At 38.3% G+C, this 24,780-nt stretch overlaps 1 protein-coding gene across 1 annotated transcript in view; it reads right to left on the bottom strand.

The window, feature by feature from the left end:
- The window catches only part of ENPP3 (ectonucleotide pyrophosphatase/phosphodiesterase 3), an 89,760-nt gene that overhangs the window by 36,658 nt on the left and 28,322 nt on the right, over positions 1-24,780 (bottom strand). Inside the window, exons 5-11 of the mRNA XM_004011325.6 lie at positions 21,853-21,913; positions 15,013-15,110; positions 9,223-9,302; positions 7,316-7,435; positions 6,666-6,775; positions 5,137-5,202; positions 4,422-4,494 (exon numbers count right to left, since the gene is read on the bottom strand). Of these exons, the coding sequence (XP_004011374.4) occupies positions 4,422-4,494; positions 5,137-5,202; positions 6,666-6,775; positions 7,316-7,435; positions 9,223-9,302; positions 15,013-15,110; positions 21,853-21,913 (608 nt within the window). The remainder of the gene's footprint in view (positions 1-4,421; positions 4,495-5,136; positions 5,203-6,665; positions 6,776-7,315; positions 7,436-9,222; positions 9,303-15,012; positions 15,111-21,852; positions 21,914-24,780) is intronic.

Here is a 24,780-nt window from a genome sequence, read left to right as displayed (position 1 = left end):
GAACAACAACAAATTTCCCCTTCAATCAGTCTCTCCCATCAGGAAGCTTCCATAAGCCTCTTTCCTTCTCCATCAGAAGGCAGACAGACTGAAAACCACAATCACAGAAAACTAACCCATCTGATCACATGGACCACAGCTTTGTCTAACTCAGTGAAACTAGGAGTCATGCCGTGTAGGGTCACCCAAGACAAATGGGTTATGATGGAGTGTTCTGACAAAACGTGGTCCACTGGAGAAAGGAATGGCAAACCACTTCAGAATTCTTGTCTTGTGAACCCCATGAACAGTATGAAAAGGCAAAAAGATAGGACACTGAAAGATGAACTCCCCAGGTCGGTAGGTGCCCAATATGGTACTGGAGATCAGTGGAGAAATAACTCCAGAAAGAATGAAGAGACAGAGCCAAAGCAAAAACAACACCCAGTTGTGGATGTGACTGTTGATGGAAGTAAAGTCTGATGCTGTAAAGAGCAATATTTCATAGACACCTGGAATGTTAGGTCCATGAATCAAGGCAAATTGGAAGTGGTCAAATAGGAGATGACAAGAGTAACATCAATATTTTAGGAATCAGTGAACTAAAATGGACTGGAATGGGTGAATTTAACTCAGATGACCATTATATCTACTACTGTGGGCAAGAATCCCTTAGAAGAAATAAAGTAGCCATCATAGTCAACAAGAGAGTCCAAAATGCAGTACTTGGATGCAATCTCAAAAATGACAGAATGATCTCTGTTAGTTTCCAAGGCAAACCATTCAATATCACCATAATCCAAGCCTATGCCCTGACCAGTAACGCTGAAGAAGCTGAATTTGAATGGTTCTATGAGGACTTACAAGACCTTCTAGAACTAACAACCAAAAGAGATGTCCTTTTCATTATAGGGGACTGGAATGCAAAAGTAGGAAGTCAAGAATACCTGGAGTAACAGGCAAATTTGGCCTTGGAATACTGAATGAAGCAGGGCAAAGGCTAATAGAGTTTTGCCAAGAGAACACACTGATCATAGCAAACACCCTTTTCCAACAACAACAAGAGAAGACTACACATGGACATCACCAGATGGTCAACACCAAAATCAGATTGATTATATTCTCTGCAGCCAAAGATGGAGAAGCTCTATACAGTCAATGAAAACAAGACCAGGAGCTGACTGTGGCCCAGATCATGAACTCCTTATTGCCAAATTCAGACTGAAATTGAAGAAAGTAGGGAAAACCAATAGACCATTCAGGTATGACCTAAATCAAATCCCTTATGATTATATAGTGGAAATGAGAAATAGATTCCAGGGATTAGATCTGGTAGAGAGCCTGAAGAAATATGGACAGATGTTTGTAACACTGTACAGGAGGCAGGGATCAAGACCATCCCCAAGGAAAAGAAATGCAAAAAGGCAAAATGGTTGTCTGAGGAGGCCTTACAAATAGCTGTGAAAAGAAGAGAAGTGAAAGGCAAAAGAGAAAAGGAAAGATATGCCCATTTGAATGTAGAGTTCCAAAGAATAGCATGGAGAGATAAGAAAGCCTTCCTCAGTGATCAGTGCAAAGAAATAAAGGAAAACAATAGAATGGGAAAGACTAGACATCGCTTTAAGAAAATTAGAGACTCCAAGGGAACATTTCCTACAAAGATGGGCACAATAAAGGACAGAAATGGTATGGACCTAACAGAAGCAGAAGATATTAAGAAGAGGTGGTAAGAATACACAGAAGAACTATACAAAAAAAGATCTTCATGACCCAGATAATCATGATGGTGTGATCACTCACCTAGAGCGAGACATCCTGGAATGTGAAGTCAAATGGGCCTTAGGAAGCATCACTACAAACAAAGCTAGTGGAAGTGATGGAATTCCAGTTGAGCTATTTCAAATCCTAAAAGACGATCCTGTGAAAGTGCTACACTCAATATGTCAGCAAATGTGGAAAACTCAGCAGTGGCCACAGGACTAGAAAAGATCAGTTTTCATTTCAATCCCAAAGAAAGGCAATGCCAAAGAATCCTCAAACTAGCGCACAATTGAACTCATCTTACACGCTAATAAACTAATGTACTTCAACAGTACATGAACTGTGAACATCCTGATGTTCAAGCTGGATTTAGAAAAGGCAGAGGAACCAGAGATCAAATTGCCAACATATGTTGGATCATTGAAAAAGCAAGAGAGTTCCAGAAAAACATTTTCTTCTGCTTTATTGACTACGCTAAAGCCTTTGACTGTGTGGATCACAATAAACTGTGGAAAACTCTTCAAGAGATGGGAATACAGACCACCTGACCTGCCTCTTGAGAAACCTATATGCAGGTCAGGAAGCAACAGTTAGAACTGGACATGGAACAACAGACTGGTTCCAAATAGGAAAAGGAGTACATCAAGGCTGTACATTGTCACCCTGCTTATTTAACTTCCATGCAGAGTACATCATGAAAAATGCTTGGCTGGATGAAGCACAAGCTGGAATCAAGATTTCAGAAGAAATATCAATAACCTCAGATATGCAGATGACACCACCCTTATGGCAGAAAGCGAGGAAGAACTAGAAAGCCTTTTGAGGAAAGTGAAAGAGGAGAGTGAAAAAGTTGTCTTAAAACTCAACATTCAGAAAACTAAGATCATGGCATCCGGTCCCATCACTTCATGGCAAATAGATGGGGAAACAACGGAAACAGTGTCAGACTTTATTTTTTTGGGCTCCAAGATCACTGCTGATGGTACTGCACCCATGAATTTAAAAGACGCTTACTCCTTGGAAGAAAAGTTATGACCAACCTAGATAACATATTCAAAAGCAGAGACATTACTTTGCCAACAAAGGTCTGTCTAATTTAAGCTATGCTTTTTCCAGTAGTCATGTATGGATGTGAGAGTTGGACTATCAGGAAAGCTGAATGCTGAAGAATCAATGCTTTTGAGCTGTGGTATTGGAGAAGACTCTTGAAAGTCCCTTGGACTTCAAGGAGATCCAACCAATCCATCCTAAGGGAAATCAGTTCTGAATATTCTTTGGAAGGACTGATGTCAAAACTGAAACTCCAATACTTTGGCTACCTGATGTGAAGAACTGAGTCATTTGAAAAGACCCTGATGCTGAGAAAGATTGAAGGCGGGAAGAGAAGGGGACACCAGAGGATGAGATGGTTGGATGGCATCGTTGACTCAATGGACATGAGCTTGAGTAAACTCCTGGAGTTCATGATGGACAGGGAAGCCTGGTGTGCTGCAGTCCATGGGGTCACAAAGAGTCAGACTTGACTGAGGGACTGAACTGAACTGAAGTGAAGCCATTCACTCTTAGAATAACTTGATTAGGTTTTGAATTCTGTGAGTCAAGGGTGGTGTAGAAATATAAAAGAGGACTAATGGGTTCCATGGGCTTTCCTGGTGGCTCAGCGGTAAAGAATCTATCAGGTGAGGTAGGAGATGCAACAAATGTGGATTCAACCCCTGGGTCAGGAAGAGACCCTCGAATAAGAAGTGGCAACCCACTCTACTCTTCTTGCCTGGGAAATCCCATGGACAGAGGAGCCTGGAGAGCTACAGTCCATGGGGTCGCAAAAGAGTCAGACACAGCTGAGCAACTAAAAAAATCAACGGGTTCAAAGTAGTCAGACTTGAGTGCGGCTTGTATTAGAAATCATTTTGACTTAATGAGAAGGAAAAAGAAGGTTATTTCTAACCAGCAGCTAAGTCACACTAGCAGAATAAACACACTTGCATTCCAACTGAGGACAACCATGATGTGATTCTCCATGGCGGTGGGGGGGAGTGGGGGAGCGCGGGGCGGGGAGACACCATACTCACGGGACCTTTGCACCTTTACATTGTGTCTAAGACAATGCAGGCTCGAGTGGGTTTTAGAAGAGAATCAGCTTGTTTAAAAAATCATACCTAAGGACTATATTTCTGTAGTAAATACAAAATGGTTGAGATAATGAAGAGACAAGTATTGAAGAGTCTACTTGAATTGTAATGGGGGTTTAGACAGAGAATAACTCTGCCTGATCAGTAATATATCATCTAATTATAATGAATTCTTAGGGAACTGTGCTTTGATAGACAGCTGGATAGTTCACAATGGACTTTCAGGTGACATGGCTTGAAATGGGGTATATTAACATATTGACACACAGGATCTAGCCTTGATGTTCTTCTTACATGAAGTAACAACACAGCATCTAAGTACTCAATAAATGTTATCAAATTAATCAAGATATGGTTAATAAGAGATATTCTTTTCAGACTTTTAACTATTTTATGGCTGATTAAGCAGATTATTTTTTATATTTTTAACTATTTATGTCTTCTTATATACATCACATACACTTGTATTCAGTGGAAATTAAAGAATAGCATTTCATGCTGTGGGTGAAGGTCAGATGATTTACTTTTGTTTAAAAAAGAAAAACTTACTCCGGCACTGACTGGCCCATAATTGTGTCCTGCAGAATCAGGTTGTTCCACGTATACGGTGTAAAAATCCGGTCTAGGGGTAAAATCGAAACAGAGAGAGACGTTATTCATTTGGAATAAAGGTACATGTTGGATCTGGCAGACTTGTGGATCTGGAACTTTGTGGCAGCTTCCTCCTCTTTTCCTCTAGTCTTTCCTTGTCTTCCTGGAGAAGGCAATGGCTACCCACTCCAGTAGTCTGGCCTGGAGAATTCCATGGACTGTATAGTCCATGGGGTCACAAAGAGTTGGACACAATGGAGTGACTTTCACTTTCACCTCCTTCTCTTCATCCAGGCCCAGTGGTTCCACTTGGCCTTGGCAAGAACAGTGGTCCAGCAGGAAGTAAACAAGACCTTCCAGGATATAAGCACTGGTTTGACTCAGTTCTGAACAATCTGTCTTGTTCTTGCGGTTAAGGCCTCTCTTGATGTGCTTCAGCCCTTTGTGTTTCCTGGTTTATGACTTTTTACTGACCCTTTGTTCTGCCACACAAGTTCTTTCTTTAAATGCCTAGTATTAGGAACCATTCTTGAAAAATGCCCATAAAAAGGAAATGCCAAGTTTTGTTTTGTTTTTTTTTTCCCCAAAATAGTCATTTAAAGTAAAGAAATACTTTCACTTTATTCCCACAGATAACCCGCTGAGCCAGCACTTCCCTGACACTAAGTATTACCTTTCAGCTTTGGGTAGGTCCAGCCACTGTAACAATGTAAATATCCTCTCTTCATATGTGACACTTCTGAAATGAAAAGTAAAAATAACTTTAAAAAATTCACCAACTCAAGGAGAACTTCGTTATATCCCTACTCAAGGAGACAGATTGATATTTTCGGATGTTTCTTTGGTGTTCATATACTATAAGAACACTGAAAGGGATTTAATTACTCGAAGAGATTCCTGTTTTCAACACCTATACAAAGATACTTGTGCCTTGATATAAATTGTGTATTGCTGTCTTTCCTTCTCATTCATCTCTCCTTCACTGTTACTCCAATTAAAATAAAACTGTTTTACATTAGTTACTATTCATCCATTCAATTTGCTTATTTTTGTTCACTTCATTCATTTGTGCAGTTATGTGTACTATCTATTGTCAGCCATAATTTTGTTCCTTTTAAATGGAATTTATCAGTGAGAAAACCAAAGATGCCTTCCTTCCTAGAGGTCATATTAGAGTCAAGGAAGACAAACAATAAATAGGCCTTTTGTTGTCCTTCAGTTGCTAAGTTGTGCCAGACTCTTTGTGACCCCATGAACACCAGGCTTTGCGACCCCATGAACACAGGGAAGCACACCAGGCTTCCCTGTCCTTCACTGTCTCCCTAGGTTTGCTCAGACTCATGTCCTTTGAGTCAGTGATGCCCATAAATAAATTACATAGTGTATTAAAAGGTGATAAATGCTATGGGGGAAAAAAAGGAAGATGGGAACCAGAATAAGGGGCACTGGAGAAACTCAAGTGGGAGAATTTGAATTTGATATCTTACTGTGATCAGGCTAAGACAATATTGAGAAGGTAATTTTTGAGCAACAGCCAGAAGGAGGTGAAGGAGAGGGCTATGCAGATAAATGGAGTCAGATTATATCGGGCAGAGGAATAGCCTTTGCAGAGGCCCTGCAGTGGAAGCAAGCTTGGTGTCCTGGTGTACTGGGGCCACCAAAAATGTCAGTATGGCTTGAGAAGGGTGAGAGAACCCAGAGAAATGTTAGGAAAGGAGTCTAAGAGGCAAGGGGATAGCAGGGCCGCTACCAACCAGGGCTTGTTGGCTTTATTCTGTATAAAACTGAGAGCCTTGAAAGTGAGGGGTGCAAAACAGTGTCGTATTCAGACTTGTTTTTTTTTTTAATAATTATTCTGGCTGATGAATTGAGAATAGATTACAAGAAACAGACATAGAAAGAGGGAGATGTGTTAAAAGGCAACTGAGGTAACACAGGCAAAGAGGATGACAGCTCAAACCAGTGTTGGTGCTGGAAGTAATCAAAAATTCTCAGACTGCATATATCTTGAATTAGAGGCATAAGCATTTACTGACAAACTGGATAAGAGATGTAAGAGGGAGGAATCAACATTGACTTCAAGATTTTTGGCCCAAATAACTGGAAAAATAAAATTACCATTATGATTAAGACCAAACAAACAAACAAAAAATTCAAATCATTCCTGCCTAGATAGGATTACATTTGCAGGTGTTTTCCTACCCGTTGTATCTCTTATATTTGGAAGGAAAGGTGTCATTTATAGCCACATCTGATCCTGGCCAAAAGTAAGTACCAGCTTTTAAACCTTGATACATTGCTGTCAGCCAGATCTATAAGAAGAGAAAATTTTAAATAAGTGGAGGTCAAGAAAATAATCAGTTTGAGTAGAAATGGCGCTAATTATGAGAAACTGAACAATATTAAACCATTGCAAAATTATTTAATTATTAAAAGGTGTTGAAATTATTTTGAATTTGTCCTTGCAGCAGTTTTAAAAAGTTATTACCTAGGTATCCATTTCAAAAATCGAAAAACATAGGAAAGCAATAAGAAAGATCATTTTTCAAATTAGTAAAATTGTACAGTTCTTCTCTCCCTTTTAAAAATTTATAAAATAGAATGAGTTAGAAGTTAACAGATAATCTTTCTGAGTAACTTCCAGGTTGATATATTTATAATTCAACATCAAAGTCTCAAGGCAAATTAGGTGAACAATTATATACATTGAAAAGATTCAAATCATAATTATAAATAGTGCTTAAGCACCTTCCCACTCTTAGCTCTGAGAAATTAAAAAGACAACGTAAAACTCAGAGTGGAGAGAGAACAGTGATCCATTGTCATGTGGGGAAATGGAGAATGACACGTACTGGTTGCCCCTGCCACCAAGCTGCATTATCTTTCTCCTTCGAAGAAAGTGAAAAATTCTTGTTGAGGTTTACATCATACATATTATTGTCAATGATGCCATGTGATTCTGGATATAACCCCTAAAATGATAATTTCAGAAAAAAAAGATTTAAGATAAAGTAATACATTAACAAAACATGCATTTAAATTGAAATAGTATAAGACCTATAATTTTTATTTGAAAAGAAGTCATATACCTTTCAATATAAAACCCCTAGATCTGAACCCAAATACCAAATACATGTATTATTATTACATATATACCAGTTCCACCATGGTCCATAGCTGCAAATGAATGATGTTAGGAAGATGATTTGTGTTGATGGTTTTAATGTAACTCTTAAATAACTTCTAATTATAGATTCTATATTACAATAATGATTAGGAATTGGTTTATCGGCCATAAGAGCAAGATATTTGTTACATAGAAGCTATTAAGTATCAGATGTTGGCCAATGGGTTAAAATGTGTTATCAGCACTCTAGAAGGAAGCTTGTCAAGTCTCTGTGCTTCTCCCTATCATTCATCCATCAATCCACTCATTCATTCATTCCAGTCACAAAGACTCATTTAATCATTCCACACATTTTCACTGAATGTCTATGAAACCATAGGCAATTATAACTACATTTAGATAGACTTTTAGGGTCATTATTTCAGAATATTACTATATATATATGAATATGGATACATGCACATATATAGAATAGTAATAGCACTTATACATAATCCCTTATTTATATAGACATATGGAGGTGCTAGCGGAAAAAAAATTCCACCTGCCAATGCAAAAGATATAAGAGATGTGGGTTCAATCCTGAGTGAGGAAGATCCCCTGGAGTAGGAAATGGCAACCCACTCTAGTATTCTTGCCTGGAAAATTCCACAGATAGAGGAGCCTGGCAGGCTGCAGTCCATGGTGTAGCAAGAGTTGGACATGACTTGGCGACTAAACAACAACATACATATATGTATGAGCACAACACATATATGTATTATATATTATGTATGTAGACTTACACGTGTGTGTGTGTGTGCGTGCGGGTGCGTGCGCTAAGTTGCTCAGTCATGAGACCTGGGTTTGATCCCTGGGCCAAGAAGATCCTCTGGAGAAGGGAATGGCAACCCACTCCAGTATTCTTGCTTGGGAAATCCCATGGACAGAGGAGCCAGGGGGTCTACAGTCCATGGGGTTGCAAAGAGTCAGACACGATTGAGCAACTAACACACAGTAATAAAAAACTAAATGCAAAGTAGTAAAAATATAATATTCTTTGGCAAGAAAGGTTGAGGCAGAGGACTCCTTAAGATGTGCCCTGAATCTATAAATATTAAAAAACTCAATCTTCCTTTGAGTTCATTTTGATCATTTCATGTACATCTTCTCATACACTGAAGAGAATTCATTGCTCTATTTGCTTTATTTAAAGAGATATAGCCAGTTTGAATTCAACTATGAAATAAGAGACTTCACCAAATTAAATATAATTTTTAAAACTAGATAAAAAAGAGATTCTGCACATCAAAGTGGCTGTCTGCATACATAGCCTACCATTCCCACAGACCTTCAGATAAATGGGGGCTAATCAAAAGATCAGAGTAGAAGGTATTTCCCATTTCCTAGAGGCTATCTTGGCCTGTCACAGAGATAAATAAGCTGAACACTGGGACACTCATTCATAGATAACATCTCATAGCCCTGGACTGGCCTCATACTCAGACATTCCTTCCCAGCCTGAATTAAGCTGTGATCGCTACCACACATGATCCTGAATCTGTGGCTTGGCCAGCTCCTGCCTCAGCACGTCTGGTGTGGTCAGTTGCCCATCGGGGCTCTGTCAGTCTTGCCACTGGACCAAGCACTTACCGTGACAATGGTATAATGATTTGGGAAGGTTTTGGTTGGAAAGGCAGGTCTCAGGTATTGTGAATGAACTCCACATGTTTCTGCAACAAAGGACAGTGAGAAATTAAGACGTTGTTTCTTCCTCAGAAGTTGTTTGAATAACTAAAATTATGAACATGAAAGTTTCCCAGAGAAATAGAAAACTAACTGGGGGGTGAATTGCAGATAGAAAGAGGTTAAAATTCTGATGCTTAAAATTCCTCTGTTTCAAGGAGTGACAGTTTTCAGGAGAGGAGAGTGCTAAGTCAAGTATCAGGAAAATTTTTCTGTGAAGAGCCAGATAATAAATAAATAGGCTTTGAGCAAATGGCATGGCTCTATTATAACAAAACTTTATTTGTAGACATCAAGACAAAGAAATTTCATGTAATTTCTTTTGCGTGGCACAAGGTGTTCTTTTTTTCCCCAACCATTTAAGAACGAAAACAGTTCTTAGCATTAGCAGACCATAGGGATAAGCAGAGTGGGCCAGATTTGGCCCAAAGGCCCAGACTGCTGACACCTGAGCTAAAAAGACCCTAAAACTTTCAACACAGTGCCAGTTGTATTTGCTTTTGCTGTTCCACTCTTTCTGACCTGGCTCATTAAAGTAAAATTTTCTATATAATCTTTGCTTCCCAATATAACAAAAGCCAACACAACTATCTAGAAAACCGAAAAGGAATTGGACTTGTGTGAATGCACAAGCCCACGCCACGTAGCAACGTTTACAAAATTAACTTTCCGCCTTATTGTTTTCAGTACAGTTTCCATTTGATCGGCGAAGTTTCCTGTGCTCTGTTTTCCACAAAGCAGGGCATTAATTTTGCTTTCAGTTATTTTGTTGTTTTCATCTGTGCAATAACCTTGCTGAAGAAGGTCAGAACCACTAAGGTACATTCCTATTTCTTCTGCAAGGGTGAAGTATGAGACATTTTCTGTACCAAAATCCTATCACCTCTAATTCTACAAGAGAACTTCACCACTCGAGATTCTATTTAGGTTAAACCAAAAGGTGCAAATGATTGTTGTCCAGAAAGCAACAAACTTTGTATCTGCAAATAATAAAGTTTTTCTCAAATAGGCTTGGAGTTGGTCTCCTTCCCAGCCAGGAAACCAGTATTTCCAATATGATCCAGGAATTTCCTCCTTCAGAATCTTCTTGGATCCAATATCAAGTCTACTAAATAGGAATCTGGTGGGGATAGTGAGGGTTGAAAGGTGGAGGGAAAGGAGCTTAAAAAAAAAAAAAACTACATTTCTAGCAAGTGCCTGAAGTGGTTCTGATGTACTTGAACCTAAAGCTTGCTCTAGGTCATAATGTATAATCAAAGATTAAAATAACCATTTTTTGTTTGTTTTTTTTTTAGTCAGTACCACCAACAAATAAACCTTGTCCTCAAATAGACAAAGATATATTTAATATTGTTACGAAATCATATGATAAGAAATATAAAATGAGATCTAATCTACTGACATAATTAGAAGAATTTAAGTGGAGAAGACAATCATACAATAAAGAGAGATATAAGATTTCTGCTTTTACTTCCCTGAAGCATGTATAATGTGTTCAAATTCTTAAATGTGTCTAAAGGCACAGAGCATAAAATAAAAAGCAAACTAAGTTACCAGTGATGTGAAAACATGACACTTTCCTAGTCTTAAACAGGACATATCTGTGGACTATCTACAGATTCAAGCTACCATTTTTAACCACCTGCCTTTGAACAAGAGCTATTAGAGAACAGTTCATCATAAGCAAGACCTACCATCATTTCTTCCTGATCTTAATCACTTAAATTATGACTGAACAGAATAATTTTGGAAGGATGCAGAATAAATAGAATAAAAATAATAAAGAATAGTTGCTCCTGTAGAGAAAAAGTAGGAAGATCAGGAAAGAATCTGTTGTAACTTTCAATATCATTTTTTAAGTTTATTATTTGCATATTTTGTTCCTTAAAAAACATCTTATTAAAAAGAAAATAAACCAAACATTTGAAAACATATATGGAATAAATATATACCCATAGTAACTATAAACTGTAAGAAGGAATAGAAGACTGAATGGATGAGCAGATAAAATAGCTGAAGAATGTACAGATGCAGCAAAAACACTTCAAGGAAAGGAGTTCATAGCAGTAAACATCTACATTAAATAAAGAAGAAATTTCAAGCAAACAACCTAACTTTATACCTTAAGGAACTAGAAAAAGAACAAGCAAACTCCAAAGTCAGCAAAAAAGAAAAAAACAATAAAGATTATAGCAGAAATAAGTGAAACAGAGAAGAGAAAAGCAATTTTAAAAATCAGCAAAATTAAAGTAGGTTTTTTGAAAAGATAAAATTGACAAAACTTTAGCTACATTAGGAAAAAGAGAAGACTCAAATCAGTAAAGTCAGAAGCCAACACTACAGAAATAAAAAGGATTATAAGAGACTATTATGAACAAATGTAAAGAGTCTCCCCACGATACAGAAGCCCTGGGTTCAATCCCTAGATCAGGAAGATTCCCTGGAGAAGGAAACAGTAACCCATTCCAGTATTTGCCTGGAAAATTCCATGGACCCAGGAGCCTGGTGGGCTGCACAGTTGATAGGGCCACAAAGAGTTGGACATGACTGAGTGACTAACACTTCTAATGCTTCTCTAGTCTGAATTATGAAGAAATAGAAAATCTGAACCGACCAATAACAAGTAATGGAAAACTTCCTAACAGAAAAGCCCAAGATGGCTTCCCAGGTTAATTTTACCTAATATTTAAAGAAGCCTATCCTTTCTGAAGAGGATCTTCTTGACCCAGGAATTGAACTGGGGCCTCCTGTATTTCAGGCAGATTCTTTACCAACTGAGCTGTCAGGAAAGCCCTTTAAAGATGGATTAATGCCAATATTTAAAGAAGGAAAGTGAAAAGTGAGAGTGAAATTTGCTCAGTCATATCTGACTATTTGCCACCTCGTGGGCTATACAATCCATGGAATTCTCCAGGCCAAAATACTGGAGAGGGTAGCCTTTCCAGGGGATCTTCCCAACTCAAGAATTGAATTCAGGTCTTCCACATTGCAGGTGGATTCTTTACCAACTGAGCCACCAGGGAAGCCCAAGAATACTAGAGTGGGTAGCCTATCCTTTCTTTGGGGGGTCTTCCTGGCACAGGAATCAAACCGGGGTCTCCTGCATCACAGGCAGATTCTTTACCAGCTGAGCTATCAGGGATGCCCTTTAAAGAAGGGTTAATGCCAGTTCTCAAACTTTGCAAAAAAAAAAAAAACAAAACAAAGAGGAGAGAATATGCTAAGATTCATTTTATGAGATTAACATTACACTGATACCAAAGCCAGATAACGATACTAAAGAAAAAGAAAATTACAGGCCAATACCTTCATGAATTTAGATCAAAAAAATTCAACAAAATACTAGTAAGACAAATTCAACAGCACATTATCAGGATCATACACCAAAGTCAAGTGCGATTTTTCCCTGGGATACAAGGATGCTTACTACTAGTCTTCTCATAACCCCAGTTTCACATCTAACTTTCCAAGTAATCTGACGTCCAGTTCAAGACAAATTACTTCTATCTCACTTGACAGTTTGCTGATCCTGGACCTTCTTTTGTCTGTTCTCATCCACAATGAGACAAGAGAATGTTCTCACTAGAGTCCATGACCCCTTGGTAGTCACTGGTATATCTCATGGCACTGTGGTATTAGAATATGCTCAGTCTCCAGGCAGTTTGATGGGACACTGGAGATGAAGTCCTAGACTTCCTTAAAGTGATGCCTTCTGTCACATACGTCATCTCAAGCCTACCATTCTCTGGACGTCCTAATCCTAACTCTTTTACCACATCTACTCTTAATTGGGCCTCCTAGAAATGAAGAGCCCATTTTGCCTTGGTGATATCTTCACACATTAAAGAGACTATTAAACCATTAGAAAATAGTATAAATCTTCAAAAGGGAAGACTCGCAATGGCCCAATATTTCACTGGTGTCCTTTGCAAGTTTCTGTGGGATGAAAAAATCAAATAATTCCACTTCTAAAGGGGTTCGGTTCAGCCTGGCTAGATAAATTCCCTTTGGGACCCAGGTTTTGCTATCTAGACTACTAGAGGAAATGCAGATAAGGAAATAGAAACTGAGTGTTGTGAATTACTTTCCAGGACACAGTGACTCAGCAGCAGTTGACAAATCCTGAATTTGGAGCCAGTTCTGTCAGAGACCAACCTCTTAATCTGTTAGCTTAAGATCTGCCTCAAAGAGTGAGGGGGAGGCTGAAGAGTCAAAGCCCTTTGTGTTGCAGGGGGAAGTAATTTACCTTTCTACAGTCAAGGAATGTTAGGGCTGGAATTAGCAGTAGAAATAATTAGGTCTAATCCTCTTATTTTCATACTGTAAAATTTTCATACTGCTCCGGGAGTTGGTGATGGACAGGGAGGCCTGGCATGCTGCAGTCCCTGGGGTCGAAAAGAGTCAGACATAACTGAGCAACTGAACGGAATCCTCTCATTTTACAAATGATGAATCTAAGGTCCAGGAAAGGTGATCAGCTTAGAGTCAAACAGCTTTAAAAAAAAATAATTTGGAGGAAAATAAAACTGTCATAAAATTTGAGGACCATGGCTGTAAAAGAGGGCCTAACAAAAGGAGGAAGTAAGAGAGGAACTGCAGAGCACTGAACAGCGTGGGCCCTGGAGCCAACCCTCTGATATTTCTCAGCTTTATGGCCTTGGCTATTCTATTCCTCATTTTTTTAAATTTTTATTTCATAATGGAGTATAGTTTATTTACAACATTATGTTAGTTTCAAGTGTACAGTAAAGTGATTCAGTTGCACGTGTATCTATTCCCTTTCAGATTTTTTTCCCAAATATAGGTTATTACTCCACTCCTCTCTATTACTAACTTTATAAAATTATGCCCTAGCACAAAAATACAACGTCATGATAAAGATGACAATAAAAATGACAATTATAGTAATAACTTAAACCCATACAAGGTCCACTATGTATATAGTCTCGTGGTATTTTTATTAGGTGGGAAGTGAACATTTTACAGATGTAGAGACTGGGGCACCAACAGGGGAAGCAAACTTGCAGAGGTGGAGCCAGGTTCCAGGCATCTTGATCGCAGAGCTGGACAGAGATACTGGACTTTTCACCTGTGGTTGTTGTTGTTTAGTTGCTAAGTTGTGTCCAGCTCTTTGTGACCCCATGACTGTAGTCTACCAGGTTCCTCTGCCAATGGGATTTCCCAAGCAAGAATACTGGAGTGGAATGCCATTGCCTTCTCCAGGGGATCTTCCCAAACCAGGGTTCAAACTCGCATCTCTTGCATTGGCAGGCAAATTCTTTACTACTGAGCCACAAGGGAAGCCCCTTCACCTATGGGAGCCTTGGTATATGCTGTTCTGTCTGGTCTCCTCAGGTTCCTTCAGGTTCCTGTTCTTACTTGTCATATCCACCTTGCTAAAACCTAGAACCTAGATATGATAAGCACCATTTTTGAGACATTATCTAGGAACAGATTTTCACAGAGCAGAAGTTATATTCAATCACAAAATAAACAAAAAGATGAGCATGCTGCAAAAAAAGAAGGAGGAGCCAACAAGTATAAAATAGTATCAATAGTAAAGTCATCAAAACTCTTGAGAGGAGCTGGGCTGAGACAAATCACTAACATTAAAGGTCAAAAAGAAAGCTGAACTATTTAGAGATTAACTAACTAGTTAATCTGTCATCCATACACATCTGATAGTAGGAGGCTTACTCAGTTTATTGATGTTAGGTATTAGAGTACTCCATGTCTGTAAATATTCAGCTCTAAATCCATCCATGGAAAACAAAATAACTGGTGGCAGGTCAAATCTGAAAGTGGAAAACAAAAATTTAGACAGGTATTTTGATTTTTTCAAAAAGACTCTTTTCTATACTACTTACAATTCTCTAAATTTGAGAATGCTAAGAAAGTACGTCAGAAATAGTTCTAAGTTTCCCTTTTTCTTTTTAAATATTATTTCCCTTTATAATCAGTGTTTCCAGTACATTGTTAACCCATATAAAAATGCACAATTTTTTAAAATATGGATACATTCTTTTTTAAATTTAATTTTTTATTATTATTATTTTAAATGTACAAGTTTTTTTAAAGGTGTTACATAAATTATCTGGGTCTTTCAACTTGGGAATCTACCTTCTTTTGAGTTCTAGAGTTTAAACAGTTTTGGCCAACTTTATTTCCATTTGCTCCTTGTCACTGGCTATCTGTGACACTCAAGTATACCATGTAAGAAATTTGTCTAGCCCTGAGTGTTTACAATGAACAGGCAGTGAGCTGTGGAGAAAAATCAGGGGCTTCAGCCTCAGAAAGACTTGAAATCTATTCTCTTCACTAACAAAACATTAACAGAAATGGAATTCTATATTGTAGACCTTTCATAATTCTGGCTTTGGCTAAATATCCAAAAGCAATGATTCCTGAGTTCAATGCTCACACTCAAAATTATATGTTACAATTATTCTACCACTTTTTGGATACAACTATTGTTATTGTGTTATGGAATTCATGAACTCTGAAATTTATGTTTTATTATTGTGAAGTTCTACATTTTTGAACTTTCAGCATATTAGTATTAACTTCCAAAGCATTACAATCTCATTTTAGATGAGTATGTAAGTTACAATAATGAAAGGTAACTTTGGCTACCCATAAAAGGTAACTTTTATAGCCAGTGACTATCTTTTTTTCCCATCTAATATTTTTTTCACTTCTAAAATTGTATTTGTATTTTATACACACATAATTAAAGATGTATAGCTTCATAATTCTTTTCTATACTGAGCGCCACTGTGTAGCCATCACCGAGATCACAAAACAGAGTATTACTTAGAATCTTTCCCTCATGCTCTCATCTAGTCAAAAACTTATGCAAACCACACCTCACTAAGATGATCAATGTCTTGACTTCTAACAGCATAGATTAGCTGTGTCTATTTTTGTACTTAGATTTGTATGCAACAGAATCATACAGTGTGTATTCCACCGTGTCTAGCTGCTTTTACTTAACATTATGCTTGAGGTCCATCCATAATTTTGCATATGGTTGTAGATCATTCATTCTCATGGCTGTCTAGAAGTCCAGTGAATGAGTAAACTACAATTGATTCATCCTGTTGGTGGGCATTTGGATACTTTCCAGTTTAGGGCTATTATGAATAACAGCTATGAACACAGTAACTTTGTTTTGAATTTTAAACATAGTGCATGCAAATAAGAATGGCAAAGAAATTTTCAACTCTGTGCTCAAGCAGTTTATCTATACTGTTGAATAAGAATATGTGTTTCCAAGGAATTTGGTTAGAATACGTCTTTAAAAATTCTGACAAATGTGCAGTATTATCATAAAGAAAATTTTAAATGCTGTTATCAGCTAAAAACAAAAATAATTTCATTTCTCTCAATATGTTTGAGCAGAGCTAAAAAAATATTAGCATAGCCATCTATTTGCACATTATAAAGGAAATTGTGAGGAGAGTCTGGACAATGTCCATTTGATTTCCCAGAATATGCATTTACTGAAGAGTAACCCATTTGACAACAGACTGGTTCCAAATAGGAAAAGGAGTATGTCAAGGCTGTATATTGTCACCCTGCTTATTTAACTTCTATGCAGAGTACATCATGAGAAACGCTGGGCTGGAAGAAGCACAAGCTGGAATCAAGATTGCCAGGAGAAATATCAATAACCTCAGATATGCAGATGACACCACCCTTATGGCAGAAAGTGAAGAGGAACTAAAAGCCTCTTGATGAAAGTGAAAGAGGAGAGCGAAAAAGTTGGCTTAAAGCTCAACATTCAGAAAACGAAGATCATGGCATCTGGTCCCATCACTTCATGGGAAATAGATGTGGAAACAGTGGAAATAGTGGCAGACTTTATTTTTGGGGGCTCCAAAATCACTACAGATGGTGACTGCAGCCATGAAATTAAAAGACACTTACTCCTTGGAAGAAAAGTTATGATCAACCTAGATAGCATATTGAAAAGCAGAGACATTACTTTGCCAACAAAGGTCCATCTAGTCAAGGCTATGGTTTTTCCAGTGGTCACGTGTGGATGTGAGAGTTGGACTGTGAAGAAAGCTGAGCGCCAAAGAATTGATGCTTTTGAACTGTGGTGTTGGAGAAGACTCTTGAGAGTCCCTTGAACTGCAAGGAGATCCAACCAGTCCATTCTGAAGGAGATCAGCCCTGGAATTTCTTTGAAGGGAATGATGCTGAAGCTGAAACTCCAGTACTTTGGCCACCTCATGAGAAGAGTTGACTCATTGGAAAAAACTCTGATGCTGGGAAGGATTGGGGGCAGGAGGAGAAGGGGACGACAGAGGATGAGATGGCTGGATGGTATCACGGACTCGATGGACTTGAATCTGAGTGAACTCTGGGAGTTGGTGATGGACAGGGAGGCCTGGCATGCTGCAATTCATGGGGTTGCAAAGAGTTGGACAAGACTGAGTGACTGAACTGAACTGAACTGAAGCCATTTAACAAGTACTTGAGATGGACTTTGCGTTAGATGGGCTTCCCAGATAGCTCAGCTGGTAAAGTATCCACCTGCCATGTGGGAGACCTGAGTTCAATCCCTGGGGTGAGACGATCCCTTGGAGAAGGGAAAGGCTACCCACTCCAGTGTTCTAGACTGGAGAATTCAAGGACTGTATAGTGCATGGTGTCGTAAAGAGTCAGACACGACTGAGCAAATTTCACTTCATTTCACTTGTGCTAAAAAAGTGAAAGTGAAAGTTAAGTCACTCAGTCCTGTCCAACTCTTTTGCAACCCCATGGACTAGAGCCCACCAGGCTCCCCCATCCATGGGATTTTCCAGACAAGAGTACTGGAGTGGGTTGCCATTTCCTTCTCCAGGGGATCTTCCCAACCCAGGGATTGAACCCAGGTCTCCTGGATTGCAAGCAGAGGCTTTACTGTCTGAGTCACCAGGGAACTTGTCACCTGTTCTAGATACTGAGAATAAAGGCATTAAGGAAGTATAGCCTTTAACTGTGTGTGTGTGCTTAGTCGCTCAGTTGTGTCTGACTCTTTGAGACCCCATGGACTGTAGCACACCAGTCTCCTCTGTCTGGATTCTCCAGGCAAAAATACTGGCATGGGTTGCCATTCCCTTCTCTAGGGGATCTTCTCGACCCAGGGATCAAATCCAGTCTCCTGCACTACAGGCAGATTCTTTATCATCTGAGCCACCAGGGAAGTCCCACAGCCCTTATCTAGGGGATGAAATTAAGAAGTAAACAGAAGTGATTAAGGACTAGATGTAGGTACAGGATGCTATTCAAGTATATAGATTCAGTCTTGGTAAGGTGAGAGCAGGCTCTCCAGGGGGTATGATGTGTGAACTGACCTATAAAGAACAAACTGAAATGATATGAAAAGAGAAAGGGACGAATGTTTCACTCAGGGAAAACACACTGTGCAAAAGCCCAGGTGAGATAAACAATGCATGCAATAACATTTATGAGTCTCAGAAACACTGGGTTAAGCAAACAATAAAAGAAAACAAACAAACAAAAAAGAAAACAAAAGACAGACTTAAAAGGATATATGGTATGAGTGCATTTACATAAAATTCTAAACCATGAATCTATGGTGATGAACAATATGAAAAGATATGACACTGAAAGATGAACTCCCCAGGTTGGTAGGTGCCCAATATGTTACTGGAGAACAGTGGAGAAATAACTCCAGAAAGAATGAAGAGACAGAGCTAAAGTGGAAACAATACCCAGTTGTGGATTTCCGATGCTGTAAAGACCAATATTGCATAGGAACCTAGTCTATGAATCAAGGTAAATTGAAAGTAGTCAAACAGGAGATGGCAAGAGTGAATATCGACATTTTAGGAATCAGTGAACTAAAACAGACTGGAATGGGTGAACTTAACTCAGATGACCATTATTTCTACTACTGTGGACAAGAATCCCTTAGAAGAAATGGAATAGCCTTCATAGTCAACATAAGAGTCCAAAATGTAGTACTTGGATGCAATCTCAAAAACGACAGAATGATCTCTGTTAGTGTCCAAGGCAAACCATTCAATATCACAATAATCCAAGTCTATGCCCCAACCAGTAATGCTAAAGGAGCTGAAGTTGAATGGTTCTATGAAGACGTACAAAACCTTCTAGAACTAACACCCAAAAGAGATGTTCTTTTCATTTCAGGGGTCTGGAATGCAAAAGTAGAAGTCAAGAGATACCTGGAGTAACAGGCAAGTTTGACCTTGGAGTACAGAATGAAGCAGGGCAAAGGCTAACAGCGTTTTGCCAAGAGAATGCACTGATTATAGAAAACACCCTCTTCCAACAACACAGGGATGACTCTACACATGGACATCACCAGATGGTCAATACCAAAATCAGACTGATTATAGTCTCTGCAGCCAAAGATGGAGAAGCTCTATACAATCAGCAAAAACTGTGGTGCTGGAGAAGACTCTTAAGAGTCCCTTGGATTGTAAGATCAAACCAGTCAATCATAAAGGAAATCAGTCCTGAATATTCATTGGAAGGACTGATGCTGAAGCTGAAGCTCCAATACTTTGGCTACCTGATCTGAAGAGCTGACTCATTGGAAAAACTCCTGATGCTGGGAAAGACTGAAGGCAGAAGGAGAAGGGGACAACAGAGTGTGAGATGGTGGGATGGCATCACTGACTCGATGGACATGAATTTGAGCAGGCTCCAGGAGTTGGTAATGGACAAGGAAGCCTGGTGTGCTGCAGTCCATGGGGTCGTCAAGAGTCAGACACGACTGAGCAACTGAACTGAACTGATGGTGATGAAAATCAGAACAGACACATCTTTCTGGGGACATGGAAATATTCTATATATTGGAAATATTCTATATCTGTGGGTTATATAGGTTTCTGAATTTCTAAAAATTGTACTGAAGTGTGAACACTTCAATGCACAAGAACTACATCTCAAAAAATAAAAACAGAAAATTTGGACTGTTTACAGTGTGTAGAAAACAATCATCCAGGAATTTAAGTGACATATTGCAATTTGTGTTCAGTTCAGTTCAGTTGCTCAGTTGTGTCTGACTCTTTGTGACTCCATGGACTGCAGCATGCCAGGCCTCCCTGTCCATCACCAACTCCTGGAGTTTAGTCAGTCTCATATCTATTGAGTCAGTGATACCATCCAACCATCTCATCCTCTGTCATCCCCTTCTCCTTCTGCCTTCAATCTTTCCCAGCAACAGGGTCTTTTCCAATGAGTCAGTTCTTCGCATCAGGTAGCCAAAGTATTGGAGTTTCAGCTTCAGCATTAGTCCTTCCAATGAATATTCAGGACTGATTTCCTTCAGAATGGACTGGTTGGATCTCCTTGCAGTCCAAGGGACTCTCAAGAGTCTTCTCCAACACCACAGTTCAAAAGCATCAATTCTGTGGTGCTCAGCTTTCTTTATAGTCCAACTCTCAAAGTCATTAGCACAATTCCGATTTTAAAATTTATGTTAATAAATATGGCTTCAAAATAATCTTGCAGCTTAAAAACAGGGTCATACATCTATGCAATCAGGATGTTGATTTTCTTCTCACATGAAGTCTTCTGAACTTGGCACTATTATTATTGCTATTATTATTATTATTACTATTATTCTGATTTCACAGATAAAGTTTAAGGAAGTTACTAAGGCAAAGTCCTAAGGAAATCAGGACCCAAACTCGTCTTTTTTTTTTTTTTAATTCTAAATTCTTTACTCTTCTAACTAGAAACTTCTGAAAAGGATAGCTGGATCTGGTATAAACCAAAGTAACATGATATACAAATAGACACATTATCCACACACATTTTTTTTAATGAAGTAATATTATCTAAAAATGTCTCCATCAATTCTTTCTATAGCCTGATAGTATTTTCTCTTTCTTTTGTCTCATTATCATGTTCCCACTCACTGCTTGGGCCAGAAGAGTGAAGCAGATGAAGGGCAGAAAGGAATACCAGAGGCAAAGGGGAAATCCACCTTGACTGCGAGGGGACATGGGGCATACTTCCGGGGCTGGACCAAGTCCAGGAGCAGCCATCATAAACATGTGAAGGAGTTCATGGGAAGGTGGGGTGAGATGTGATGCCTCACGTGTTTGTCACCCATGCCCACCTGACAGAGTTTTCCTCATCCATTCTCCAAGGTCCACCTTGCACAGTGAGGCCTTCCATGGACAATTCTCTTCCCTTTCCCTCAGTGAGAATAAATCTGAGGGGCCAGGATGACAATGGAAAAAGAGTTTGGGCTAACGTCATTTAGATCTAAATTCTAGTTCTGATTTTTATAGGACCTTGGGATGTGACTACAGATACTTCAACCATTTTTTAAGTCATTGTTGTAAGATAATAACTTAATACAAGTTGCTTTGTAAACAATAAAGCAAACCAAAGTATGTTGTGAGTTGGAAGCTACAAGGAAGCTAATCTTTTGTTAATTGTTTTGTTTTCAAGTGTAAACATGGTGGAGGAAATTTCGTCCTGCCTTAACTACATTTCCACGTTCCATCTATTAAAGGAGGATAAACAGGGCCGTGTCCGTCTCACCCTTCTGGGCACTGAGGCTGCTGGGCTGTGCTGCACTCTTCTTGCACCCATGGGGTTTCTCCTGAAAAGCATGAGATCAACATCTTTAGACAAGAGAAGAGAAACCAACATTCAATGGATTCGATCTTTCCAAATGACTTCATTCATGCTACTCCAATGACGAAATTCATACAGAAGGTGTTAAATGCTAGCTCACAGGTTGGCAAGGTCAGTGCCTGTAGAAATTTGCACAGATCAGTAATCTATACTAACAATATCAAGAAGCCCATCTTTACAAGAAAACAAAGGGAATTCTTTTAGCTGGAAAGGGACAATTGCTTCTTTCTTTTTTTTTTCCCTCGAAGACAATGCTTTCCCAACCACTAGGAAAAAATGAGCTCAATAAATGAAAGTGTTAATCACTCAGTTGTGTCTGGCTCTTTGCAACCCCGTGGACTGTAGTCCACCAGGTTCCTCTGTCCATGGGGTTTCGCAGGAAAGAATATGGGAATGAACTGCCACTCCCTTCTCCAGGGGATCCTCCTGACCCAGGGATCAAACCTGGGTTTCCTGAACTGCAGGCAAATTCTTCACCAACTGAGCTACCAGGGGCCCTTTAATTTACATAGGTATATAGTCTAAAGGAAAATGAAAAGAAAGCAAGAATAAAGGAGAAATAACCAAGGAGAATAATTGATATTGATATTAAATGGGAAAAGTTGAACAAATTTTTAATATCATAACTTAAAAAATTCTCACTCCACAGATGTTTCTATTTATAGAACATTTCAGCTCATTAATGAAGTAGAAATGATATAGTATGAATGCCATCGTTTGCAACTCCTAATGGACTATAGTCCATGGGTCACAAAGAGTTGGACACAACTTAGCAACTCAGCACACATGCAATGGAGCCATGCAATCATCATACATGCCTAACATGACCAAAATAACCCCAAACAGACAGATATGGCTCTTGATGGAAGTAACACCACTACTTGTGAAGAATGCATGATAGATAGATAGATAGGTAGGTAGACACTTGAATCTGAACAGTCCTCTAATTCTAACTACCAGTTTGCAGGAAATATGGGAGAAGACAAAATGCTTAAGTCACAGAAGATCCAATCTACAAATCCCAGACTGGAAAATTCTACAGAATAAATGACTCCTTTATCCAACATGTGAATTGCAGGAGAGGAACTAAAGTAAGGGAGAACCTACTTTTAAGGGACTTGAAATATATCAGCCAATTGAAATGTCTGAAATCTCTTTGGACCCTACTTGAAACAAATATTTTTTAATATCATGAAACAGAAAAATCTGAACACAGATAATAAATATTATAATTTCTGAAGACATTTTTAGATATATTGATGTATTCTAATTTTGTTAAATGTTCATCTTTTTAAGATATATTCTAGAGATATTTATAGATGAATGATATTAACATTAGGATTTCCTTTGATGTAATCTAAAAGTTTGAAAGCTAGGTTGGGGGTATTTTATTAAGAAAAAACTCCAAAACTTGAAAATGAGCAAAAGGAGAACTGATAATTAGACTTCATTTTAATGTCATGCTGCTAATTATTATAATCTTAAAAACCACTCTCTGGATTGTCTAATTGCCTAGAAGTATATACCTTTATCTAGCTTATCTTTTAGTATTTATTTTACACCTTAGTAAGGATAGCATTTTGGAGGAGGAAATGGCAACCCACTCCAGTGTGCTTGCTGAGAAAATCCTATGGACAGCGGAGCCTAGTGGCACCTGGTGGGCTAAAGTTCGTGGGGTCACAAAGAGTCGGACAGGACTGAGTGACTGAGTATACACACAAGGATTCATTTAATCAGTAGAAAACTAATAACAGTGTAACTGATTCTTGTCTGATAGCAGGTAAATTGTCCTGTAACACAGCAAATCGTTTGTGTCCCACCAAAAATTATATCTTTAGTGATTTCGTTTCAACACGCTTTCAGTTCTATGTATACTTAGTTTCTGAGCCTCTGAACCAGCTTAAGACTCCAGTCGGCTATCTCCTTAAAGAGTTAATGACTCTTTGATATATTTGCTTTGTATTTATTAGAGTCATATTTTTATCTTTTTGAAAATTTCACTGTGTCAGCATGAGACAAGACTGGTCATGAGCTGATCATTGCTGAAGAAAGGTGACGGACCTATGGTAAAAACATACTGTTCTCTTCCATCTATACATTAGAAATTAATCTTTTTTTTTTTTTTCAAAATTCTAAACTTATAAAAGTAACTAGCTGGTTTCTTACACAAGAAATTATTCAAATTCCCTCCAACTCCTGCCTGGAGACACAATTTTGGCAAGAATCATTTACCTCTGTGAAGTGTTGAATTCTTAGAGTAAGAAAACACCTTTGTTTAAAAAATAAAACTGAAGTGATTCAGGGAACACTATCAAAGTAATTAATTAGTGGTAATGGTAAACTTCAACATTGCCTGTAACAATCGCTTTTGTTTTTGCTAAATTCAAGAAACACTGTGCAATGAATTCAGTGAGAAAATTTACCACATGACCAGAGAATCACTACTGAGATAAAAAATTAAGAGTCATAAAATTAGGGTAGAAGGCAGGAGACTACAAAGGTCAGAGGCAGTATGGTCAGTGAACTTATTAGAGAAACAAGCAAACTGGAAACTATACTTGCTTTGTGAATTTAGATGGATTTTTAATGACACAATATTCACTGTTAAGTACCAATTATTATTTAAAAACAGACTTACCATTTGGAGCTTTTACTTTCCTTTCTGATTGCCTTTCTTAGCTGATGTTCAATTATATTTTGCATAAAAACTGATTTGTCTATTAATGCAAAACCCATTTTCTACTAAGGGATAATAATGTTTCTACTATAACATTTTCTTCCTATTTAAAAAAAATCAAAATTCAATTTAATCTCTTTTTTGTCTAAAGATGT

Source organism: Ovis aries, chromosome 8, assembly GCF_016772045.2.
Source record: "Ovis aries strain OAR_USU_Benz2616 breed Rambouillet chromosome 8, ARS-UI_Ramb_v3.0, whole genome shotgun sequence".
Lineage (NCBI taxonomy): Eukaryota > Metazoa > Chordata > Mammalia > Artiodactyla > Bovidae > Ovis > Ovis aries.
Note: the sequence above shows the minus strand (reverse complement) of the source record. Positions and strands in the feature narration are given on the sequence as shown.